Raw genomic sequence first — 11,376 nt, 5'->3', positions numbered from 1 at the left:
CTCTCTCTCTCTTTTTCTCTGTCTATCTCAGAGCAATGATTTCCAGCCTGGAAATGCCAGTGTGACCTCCACAAAAGGCTAATCTCATGACCCACTATCCCCCAGACTGGAGACCCACTCAGGCCGGGCCTCGGCTCTGCTATAGCGATCGCTCAGAAGTCTGAAGAGGGACCGGGGGAGAACGTCAGCGCGTTTCATCTACTTCAGCGTTTGTTTGTGTCCCAGCTGCTTGCGTTTGCCGACAGAGCTAATGCACCAGTGCCGACAGAACTAATGCACCAGTGCCGGCTGTATCGCTGAGATTACAGATTTCTTCCCCCCCAACATAACGTGTTTGGTGTTGTTGTTTTTTTTGTTTTCCTGACATTTTTCTTTCTCTTTTGACGCTAGCGCTGGTGTCTGAACTCAGAGGTCCCAGTGGATGTGCACTATGCAGAATGGCGTTGGAGGAAGACAGAAATAACTGCAGAACATTCATCTGATAGCGTAGCTCTTTGCTCACTTCGGAGGTGGAAGGTCTTTTATTCCTGCACTTCATGTGTAAATGAATGGCCCAAGGACAAGTGTCCTTGACATGAGTATTAAGTAACAAGGAAGAGAGAGAGAGATAGAAAGAAAGAGTGAGAAGAAAGCACAAACACAATTCTCTTTCTCCCTCACACACACACACACACACACACACACACACACACACACACACACACACACACACACACACACACACACACACACACACACACACACTCATACAGACAAACCTGCAAACAGACACACTTTTCCTCACAAGCATGAATCTACTGTAAACTCACACACAGCCTCTCCCCCAGTCACGTGGCGAGTTTAGTTAATCCCCCTGACATAACACATTGCCTCCTATCCCCAAAAAAGCAGTGCCTCCCCGAATCCCAGCACAAGAATCAAACACTTGATCCTTTTAATGGCTAAAACCTGAGATATTCAAAGTAGTTCATTAGAAAGACCACAACAATACACATCAAAAATAAATTATCATATTTTTTCTGACACACAGAGTATTTATATGACTATAGCTATACTGTATATTCATGAAGCGTGTATAGTTATAATTATGAGTTTGTTTATTCAAGGGTGGAGTATGTTGGGTGTGTTATTCTCTGTCAGTCTTGATATGAGCGCAGAGTGTCTTTGATGGCTGGTATTGTGTCACAGATACATGACAGAAATACAACAGTCTTGTTTTCGTTAGTTGTCTTCCCACACAAAGCAGGGAGGTCCCTTGAGTCCCCAATGCACAGGGTATGAGCAACTAATATATGATCTGCCTTGTTTGTTTTTGTTTGTCATCTCTCTCTCTTTCTCTCTCTCTCTCTCTCTTCCACCCCCCTCCTCACTCTTACTCCCCCAGGTTTTTGTCATTGCAGTTTCCTCCAGGTGAAGCAATAAGTTAGACACCTTGCATTAGAGTTCATTGGTGAGTGTCTGATGGAGGGTGTCTGATGGAGGGAGGGAGAGCGTGTTGAGTGGAGAGGGTAAATACATCATGGGGGAGAGTCACACACACACACACACACACACACACACACACACCCACATTCAGACACAGGCTGTGACCACAACAGAGGCTGCTGTGTCCGGGCCCCTCGGTCCTGGTCCCCCATTGTCTCTGATCAGCCAGTCCTCAATGGAAGCCGGTGAGATGAGCTGGACCGCAGGACTTCCTGTCTCATGGTAAGACGTACCCGCCGGAACGCCACGTCACATGAGTTCCTCAAACTCCAGGAGTTTGGAGTGCTGGCGCGTCTTCCACAAGCGGAATAGACGGAAGTCAAAGTACATCTCGATCATCGCTTTGCCTGCAGATGATAAACATGACCAGGTGAATGAAAGGGAAAAAGAACATGACACATTTAAACGAAATAAGGTTAGCTTTTTCAAGCAGGCAGGGTCCCGCAGGGAGCCCTTTGTGTTAGGTAGTAATTAAGAGCTACAGGGGACAGGTGAAGACCACCTCAAGGAAATCAATTCCGCTGATTAGTCAATTATGTGCAAGGTTAAATGGAGACATGACACACACTGTGGCTCTCCTGAGAAAGGTTTGCCTTCTCATTATGTTGACACATTTAGACTGGAAGAAAAGATATAATGTGTATATGCATCTCTGCATATTAGTATATGCTGCTCTTGTGCTTACGTGTGACTAATGTGACGGAATACAATTTGTGTATGTGTGTGTGTGTGTGTGTGTGTGTGTCACGGCACACAGTCAGACCCACCCTGTGAGGAGAGCTCCAGAGGAGATTCAAAGGTTACAGAACAGGGCCTCATCAGGTTCTTCAGTTTCTGGAACAGCTGTTGGACCACGATAAGCCCAGACACCAATTAATCCACACAACCTCCCCAACAAGCCATTCTCTCCTCATGTACTCATCTTCCCCCTCTCTCTCTCTCTTTCCTCTCATCCTCTGCTCTCTCTCTCTCAGCCCTCATCATCTCCCCTCTGGCTTGCTCTCACCGGGGGGGGCTGGGTTTATGGGCCCTGATAATGCCACTACAATAACGTCCGGCTCGCTGGCTCGGTGCGGATGGAACCTCTGCGTTCGTTCTTCTAAAGGCGGGTGACTGGGAGGGCAGGCCGGGAGGATGGCGTCAGAAAGCTTTCAGAGCTCATCCCCCCTTCCCTTCTTAATGCGGCCTTTCAAGCACACAAACGCAGCTCTTGGACGGAGTATTAACACACATACTCACACACTGACACACACACACACACACACACACAATCACTCACTCTTTCACTGTTTCTCTCTCTCTCACACACACACACACACACACACACAATCCCTCAGTCTTTCACTGTTTCTCTCTCTCTCACACACACACACACAGAGGGTTGGATGAGGTTAATTGTTCAAGGATAAGTAGGCTTTTCTTAGCTGGTTGAAAAGACAGCAGCCGTTTTAGGCTCTCATTTAGAAAGCACTCTTGTGCTCGCCCTCGCTTGGCGCCGTGGATACTGGGGTTTCTTGCTCATTTCGTCTCAAATTGAGACGGCTCAGTAATCCTAGCGCTAAGTGAACTAACATGCACTGAAACTGCTGTTATGGGGGTGCTGATAATCTCAACAGGAGAACTGCCTCAGTGTGTATGCATAGTGTGTGTGTACAGACAGACACACACACACACACACACACACACACAGCAGCGCAAACCATATGCCCACACAAAACTACCTTAATATGAAATGCAATTATCCCACGGTCCCCCCCACACCTCCTGGGCACTGACTGACAGGCAGACCCTCCTGGTTAATTAAAGCCCTGGAGGTCCTCTGTGCCGGCGCAGGAGGAGCCCTGGAGGTAGCCTGAGCCTGAGCCTGAGCCACACCTCTGGGCCTACAGCAGCAGGCGTGCGTGCGTGACCCCACAACACGACCCAGCGCTGACCCCACAACACGACCCCGCACTGACCCCCTTTCACTTCTTATCACAACGCCCCCCCTGTGAACCCGACAGCAAGGTGCAGTGGATCAGTACATAAACAAAATGAACTGTCTGTCTGGGTTTGTGTGTGTGTGTGTGTTAGTGGTTAGTCAATTGTGTGTGTGTGTGTGTGTGTGTGTGTGTGTGTGTGTGTGTGTGTGTGTGTGTGCTGATCTGTATGCGTGTGTGGGCGCACATGCTTGCGTGTGTCTGCAATTGTTGGGCTTCTCCAAACGACCTTTGAGAGTATTGAGGAGTTTTACGTAATGAGTGTCAGACACGACTCAGACACACAGCAGAAGTGCAAAGATGGGGCAGAGAGGGGCTCTCTCTCTCTCCCTCGCTCTGCTTTCTCTCTCTCTCCCTCACTCTGCTTTCTCTCTCTCTCCTTCACTCTGCTTTCTCTCTCTCTCCTTCACTCTGCTTTCTCTCTCTCTCCCTCACTCTGCTTTCTCTCTCTCTTTCTCTCTCTCTGCTTGCTTTCTCTCTCTCTATTTCTCTCTCTCACTCCCTCACTCTCTTTCTTTCTCCCTCTCACACACTCACTCTCACAAAGGCACACACACACATACACACACACACACACACACACACACACACACACAGACACACACACAGACAAAGACACATAGGCGGCAGACTTTAGGGCTCCTTGCTATTACTAGCAGCATGAGTCAAGATGACCCTGATGGATTTCATGCAGGTGAAGATGGAGAGGAAGATAGATGGGGTGCATAGCAGGTTAAGAGAAAAAGAGAGAGGGGGAAATGGAAGCGATAGAGGGAGAGAGCGAGTACTGGCAGAAAACAGAGACATTGTTCCTGGGAAGGAAAATGAAAGAGAAATGTTAGACTGAGAGGGAGGGTGAAAATGAGAAGTCTGCCAAAAGGGAAAAAAATGCCCCAAGGAGGAAGAGATGAGGAGGGCAAAAAAGAGACAGAAACTTCTATTTTTCATCATGAAGGATGTTAGTGAGCTATAGGAACAGACTTGTACAGGCTTTTAATGATTTAACTTCCAAACGATTATATATTCTCAGCCAATGCCTGTGGACACATAGTAATTGACTACCCACTCGAAGCATTTTCCACAAATACACTGTTATTACGTCAACTTAATTCACATGGCAGCAGGCAGCTTGACAGTGTGCTCCCTTACACCCCCTCGCACCCACAGAGACACAGAGACACACACACACACACACCCTCACACCCACACACACACACACACACCCTCAGAGACGCACACACACAGTCACACACATACACACACACACACACCCTCACACCCACAGAGACGCACACACACAGTCACACACATACACACACACACACACACACACACACCCTCGCACCCACAGAAACGAACACACACAGTCACACGTACAGAAACACACATGCAGTAACACTCCACACCAATTAGTATGGAGCTACAAATACAAACGGGTGATTAGCACATGAAAGCAGCACCTAGCGCGGCAGTCCGCAGTCCTGCCGAGAATAGCTATAAAAAACAGCCAGAGACGTGACGCTATTTAACCACAAGCTTCCTCATTACAGGCTGACAGCGGGTGTTTATGCGACTAGAGCACGTTTAAATGAAATATACACACTGGTGATTTCAAGTTAAACTCCATTTTCAATTTGGAGAGTGAAGGAATTCAGATGAGTGGTATTAGTTACCTACATACAAACACACAGGTCTTTCATATTTATCAAGTGAAATCCATTACATAATATACATTTACACATTTACACAACACAAAGTTATCACCCTGTAGGTTATGTAATATGTATGTAACTGATACTAATTGATAGTGTTTGTAATGACTACACCATTTTAAATGGATCAATACAGCCATAACATTTACATTGACAACCTCGTTTACTGAGGGGCCATTAAAACACATAAAATCAATGAAATAACAACAAATGTTTCTGAAGGCTGTCTGATGTGTACTCGGGGTCTGGGGTAAATATAGGCCTGAGGACTGGTGTCAAACCCAACAGAAGTGTTCAATAATGTGTGCTACCTTTTCTCCATTGGGGTTGCCAGACACATAACAGCCCATGATGTGGATCAGGTTGGGCTCAGGGTTGAGCTTGCTCATGAAGCGACTCAGTCTCTTCCAGAACCTGTAGAACACACACACACACACACACACACACACACACACACACACACACACACACAGGACACAAGGAATCAATGAGTAGACCAGACGCACAGACAGATTGTATCTCCTGTCATTCGTGTCATTTTCTGTCCCCCCAGTTTTGGCAGCAGACTCTTACTGGCTCATGTCTTCCTCTTTCTCCACCTTGGCAAATGTGGCCACTTTATTCTTCAGCAAATACAGATGTCCTGGACCTCCCTAACAGAGACCGAAAGATGGAGGGAGACCAAAGAAAGAAAGAAAGAAAAAGAGAACAAGAGAGAGAAGAATAATTATCAGACATTCATATGCGGAGTGCTTCCAACCCCTCAAACACTGATTACATGAATGCAGAATGGAGATAAAGCCTTTTCCACAAAGACTGACCCAGCAAGCGCACTCCATCTCTCTCACTCTCTCTCTCTCTCCATCTCTCTCTCTCTCTCTCTCTCTCCATCTCTCTCTCCATCTCTCTCTCTCTCTCTGAGCACTGCATTGCTCACCTGACAAAAGATGAGCATCTGCCAAATTTTACTGCCTCTCCTGTAGGCCGTCAGCCTCTTATCTATCTCCTCTGGACAGACAGAGAGGGAGGGAGGGAGGGCAACGGGGACACAGAGACAGGAGGGAGACAGATGGACGGACAGGGAGGGGGGAAGGTGTTATTAGAGAGAGGAGGAGAGAAAGTGAGTGTGACAGAGTGGATGAGAGGGAGAGGGGGAATGATGGAGACAGTGAATGAGAGAAATGTAAAGATAGATTGAGTGCGAGAAAGAAAGTGAGCAAACATTGAGGAAGGACCGGGGAAGAGAGGGAGAGAGACAAGAGAAACGCAAGGGGAGAAACAGAGGTTGGTTAGAATAGAAGGAGCGCTGACACTATGAGAATAGAACATCCAGTCACAGCCAGACAAACAGTGGCTGACAAAACCAAAGCTTCTTTTGGAGTTCCGACCCATACTGCGTCATGCAAGCCAATTCCCATCAGTGCAAAGAGCAGCCCAAACACACACATATACACACAAACACACACATCTGTGCACAAACAAACTCTCTCTCACACACACACTAACAAACACACACATACACACACATCTACAGTATGCACAAACAAACTCTCTCTCACACACACACACACACACACCTACAGTATGCACAAACAAACGCTCTCTCACACACACATTAACATACACACACACACACACACACACACACACACACACACACACCTCTCGCACATACACCCAAACACCCCCCCCCCCAAAACCCATAACAGACAGACAGACCAGCACAAAGACTTGACGCCACAACTGAGATGCACACAGAGACACAGACGGAGGCAGCACACACCGTTACCTACCCAGAATATCATCAAAAGTAGCATGCTCATGATCCTGAGGGTAAAGACATTAAAGGCACATCAATAATCAATAACTAATCACACACCATCTACTGGTTAAGCTCTGGGGGAGAGGGAGCTGTCAATGTGTTATTTCAAGGCGATCTTCAGTTAAAGTTTTAACAAATCAATGAAGTAATCAATTGTAAAAAAAAACCCTAAGGTAATGGGCTTATATGGTCATGAAACAAGCAGATTTCCTTTGAGTGAAGTAAGAGGTTTCTTCTATGTTTGTTACCGTCAACCAAAACATAGCATGAAGCTAACAAGCCTGAGGAACAGATCTTATCTTATTATACATAACCTGTACAATAGTTTCCGGAAACTGGTTGGTGCAGTTACTGCAATACTGTTTTTCATTAAAAGGTCTCTGGTAAGTTATTTGCCATTTCACAAATTAGAGTTGGTCAGAATACTAAAAAGAAGACTGTGTGTGTATTACTGTTAGTGAATACAGCCTGTTCTATCGGTGTCGCAGTGGTGTGTTGTGTAGAGACTTACATAGAGGATAGGAATGATTGATGCATCATTTCTGCGAATGATGTTGGGGACATACTCGGCCTTGGGCACTTTAGAAGAGATGAGCTACAGGGAAGCAGGGAAGGAAAATAAGAGCATTGGTCTACAGTAAAGGTTTCTGTTTAACATTACTGTCAGACTGGAATGCACCAAGAAGACAGTACTGATCTCTTGAGCTGACGTGTGTGTGTGTGTGTGTGTGTGTGTGTGTGTGTGTGTGTGTGTGTGTGTGTGTGTGTGTGTGTGTACCCACCATGACTTTGGGAGGGATGAAGTCATCTCCTTCACAGGCGAGCCGTTCCATCTCCCTCTCCTCTTCCCAGTCCATGTCCTCACACGCAGCCTCATCCGGCGGGCCACACGACGCCTGCAGTTCCCCACCTACAACACAAACCACACCTTGAGTTAGCTCAAATAGCCAGACAAGCAGAGAGAGAGAGAGAGAGAAGGAGAGAATGATAGATAGAACAATAGATAGATGTAACAAAAGATAACAACATGATGATAGATAGATAGATACATAGAGAGAAAGACAGAGTTGGGAGAAGAAAGAACACAAAGACATGTAGCCAGCTGCTTGTAGGAGAAAGTCACACAGAGCAGTAAACACATAATAACAGACAAAATGGCCAAGGTCATCAGAAAGATTGCCAGCAACAAACCAATGTTTGAACTCAATGAAGATGGAGAGAAACACACACAAAAACCCACAGACACATAGGGAAAGTAAAACTCACAGACCAGACGCATACACACGCAGAGGAATTCATGCAGACGTAAACCTATCGACTTGGCTGAACACATTCATATATGCACTCTCGCACTCTCTCGCGCACACACGCACATATTTTCAAACCTTCCTAAACAGGGTCGGTCGGCGGAGACAGATACTCACAGATAAAGAGTCACAAATTGGCAGACAGACCCACGGTCAGAGGAAGACAGACAGACAGGGTCAGAGTCAACAGTAGAGGCAGGAGCGTAGCACGAGTGTGTGTGTGTGTGTGTATGTATTTGTGGGTGTGTGTGTGTGTGTGCGTACGTGGGTGCTGGATTTGTCCTCATAGTCGTGTGTTGCATTTGTGTATTTGTCTGTCTAGGATGAGCAAAGACGTATATACGATTATGTGGGAGTATGTAGGAGTTCAAGGTCATCGCACACAAATACACTAGTACTGCAGAAGTGTGTGGAACATGGACTACCTATGTGTGTACCAATCCTTTTACAGAATGCATTACAGGTGACCTTGAGTGAATAAGTGGATATGAATGTGGATTTGAGCCACTGAGCTGGACGTGTTCAGTTTGCATCTCTAAATGTTTGAAGATGTCAAATGTGGATTGTGGAGTATGGATGACTGTTAAAGGAATCATCAAAGCTGAGCCATAGAAATTAATGTGTGTTTGTTTGTGTTTTTGCATGGATATGTGTACAGAATCAATTATTTATATGTGTTCCTGTAGGTTTATGTATGTTGACTCATCTGGGTGATATGCATATTTTGTTTGTGTGTGTGTGTGTGTGTTTGTCTGTGTGAGTGTTTGTGTGTGTGTGTGTGTGTTTGTCTGTGTGAGTGTGTGTGTGTGTGTGTGATTCTCTCTGTGTGTGTATGTGTGTGTGTGTGTCTGTGTGTGTGTCTGTGTGTGTGTGTGTGTGTGTGTTTCTGTGTGTGTGTCCGTGTGTCTGTCTGTGTGTCTGTGTGTGTGTCTGTCTGTGTGTGTGTGTCTGTGTGTGTGTCTGTGTGTGTGTGTGTGTGTGTGTGTGTGTGTGTGTGTGTGTGTGTATGTGGACTCACTATCTCTTGACTCGTTTGAAGTGTCAGTCTTGACAGGAGTGGGGTCGCTCCAGGAGCGGTTGAAGCTCTTCGCTCTGCGTTCCGCAAACGCTGATAAAGGTTTGGAGAGAGTCACACACACTCTCTCACTCACACACTTTCTCATATCACGCACTGTGCAAAGCGTTTGCACACACAATCCCAGTATAGCCTCTCGACACACCACATATGCAGACAGTACACACACCTACATGTCCAGCCTTTCATGGCTGTCATCTTGTGGCAGCACACACACACACACACAGACACACACACACGCTCACATACACTTCACTGGACCACAAAGAGCACATTGATTGCAAGCTCTAGTCGAAATGCTTCATCACCTCGTCTCACTGCAAAATGATCTTTTTTCCAATCTTAGTCAGCCAGCACATACTCACACACACATAGGCACACACGTACACAACCCTCACACTCATTCACTAACATAAATGAACATGTCATTCCATCTCCGCGTTTAAGGAGCACATGCACATGCATAGCAGTTGTGCATCAGCAGAGCTTCCTCACCACATGCTGAACACAAAACTCACAAAATAATGCACAAACATAGATGACGTCGGAAACTGACACATGGCTGCACGTGCTCACACACACACACACACACACACACACACACACACACACACAGACACACACACAGCTTTAACTCACTCTGTGCTTTCATTCTTCTGCTGCCCACCATTCTCAAATGCTTCCGGAAGTTTCTGTCAGTGAGAAAAAAAGAAAGATAGAAAGAAAGACAAACGGGAAAAAGAAAGGACATAGATCATGCACAGAACAAGAAGCAAGATATGAGGGATAAATATTCTGTGTCAAGCCACTTTGCCTTTCCATTAAGGGAATCAGTGGTGCATCGAGAGGTGAATGGCTGGGGGTCCACGGGAGTTTAAATCATCTCAGGAGAGGCAGAATAGCATGCTTGCTCTTTGTCACATATGCACTGTGGCATTTTGTTAACCCCAACACTGACCCACAACAGGGCCAAAGATGGTTGTGCAGAACTCCTGGTGCTTCTTGTTCCAGCTGGGGGAAAAACCCTGACCCTCTCTTCTCATTCGATTGACATTTGTGAGACTTGGATAATGCCACATTGCTGCATGATGTTGATAAGTGTGTGTGTGGGTGTGTGCATGCGTGTGTGTGTGTGTGTGTGTGCGTTCCTGCTCAATCTCCCCTTTTGTCCACTACTGTACACTGTAAAGCACACATAACCACGGCAACCATGTCCAATCATTTCACAAACAAACATCACAGAGAGTGCGTGGGCTGGAAATAAGAGAGCGCGAGAACGAGAGAATGAGAGAGAGAGAGGGGTTGAGGGAGGATACAGCAGAGTTTGTGGCATCACGATGACCCCGTCCTCATTTCACATTGCCATGGGAGACAAAGCATAGTAGCACCATCCCTCCCCGTTTACTCACTGCTACTGATGCCTTCCACCTCCTCCAGAGTTCAGTTACAGTTGTAGTTTTTAAATAAACAAAACTAAACACAAAACTACTCTAATCACAGGAATGGTGCCCATGAGGTGACATAGCTTCTCTATATGCGGTACTGCTTACAACTCCATGTTGGGGATTTTTACTGGTGCACGGTCTTTCAAAGGTAAGATTCTCCATGTGATTGATACCGCCCAAACAGGATTGATTATCCTGTTGGATGCATACATACATTCAAAACAGTATCTACATTACAGTATTAAAGAATGATTTTCGGAAGTCACACACATCCCTGTCCTCAAGTGTTTTGTGTTTTCCATCCCCCCTGGGATAAAAGCACCATTAAATATGTGAAACACACACATTCAGTATGACAGGGTCAACAGTGGGAAGCCTCAGTCTTATATGGTCATTAAATATTTGTGTGTGTGCACGTAGATGTCTGTGTGTGCGTGTGCGTGTGCGAGATTGTGTGTAAGGCTTAAGCTCAAGATAGTCACACCAATAAAGCTTTCAAAAGCGCAGATGGAAGGATGACAAAACCAATTACAGAGAAATACAACAATTAC

General features: G+C 46.0%; 1 protein-coding gene across 6 annotated transcripts in view; it reads right to left on the bottom strand.

The window, feature by feature from the left end:
• Nucleotides 1–920: 920 nt before the first annotated feature.
• LOC105889100 (NMDA receptor synaptonuclear signaling and neuronal migration factor) overlaps nt 921–11,376 on the bottom strand; it is a 28,796-nt gene continuing 18,340 nt past the window's right edge. For 5 of the 6 annotated variants that reach the window (XM_031578083.2, XM_031578085.2, XM_031578081.2 and 2 more), the window contains exons 6-15: nt 10,020–10,072; nt 9,324–9,413; nt 7,781–7,908; nt 7,510–7,593; nt 6,970–7,003; nt 6,114–6,184; nt 5,750–5,829; nt 5,488–5,590; nt 2,253–2,328; nt 921–1,832 (exon numbers count right to left, since the gene is read on the bottom strand). In XM_031578083.2, the coding sequence (XP_031433943.1) occupies nt 1,735–1,832; nt 2,253–2,328; nt 5,488–5,590; nt 5,750–5,829; nt 6,114–6,184; nt 6,970–7,003; nt 7,510–7,593; nt 7,781–7,908; nt 9,324–9,413; nt 10,020–10,072 (817 nt within the window). In that variant the 3' untranslated portion in view covers nt 921–1,734. The remainder of the gene's footprint in view (nt 1,833–2,252; nt 2,329–5,487; nt 5,591–5,749; nt 5,830–6,113; nt 6,185–6,969; nt 7,004–7,509; nt 7,594–7,780; nt 7,909–9,323; nt 9,414–10,019; nt 10,073–11,376) is intronic. The other variant, XM_031578086.2, reaches the window with a different exon arrangement.

This window comes from Clupea harengus, chromosome 12, assembly GCF_900700415.2.
Source record: "Clupea harengus chromosome 12, Ch_v2.0.2, whole genome shotgun sequence".
NCBI classification, from domain to species: domain Eukaryota; kingdom Metazoa; phylum Chordata; class Actinopteri; order Clupeiformes; family Clupeidae; genus Clupea; species Clupea harengus.
This window is presented reverse-complemented; position numbering and strand designations above follow the sequence as displayed.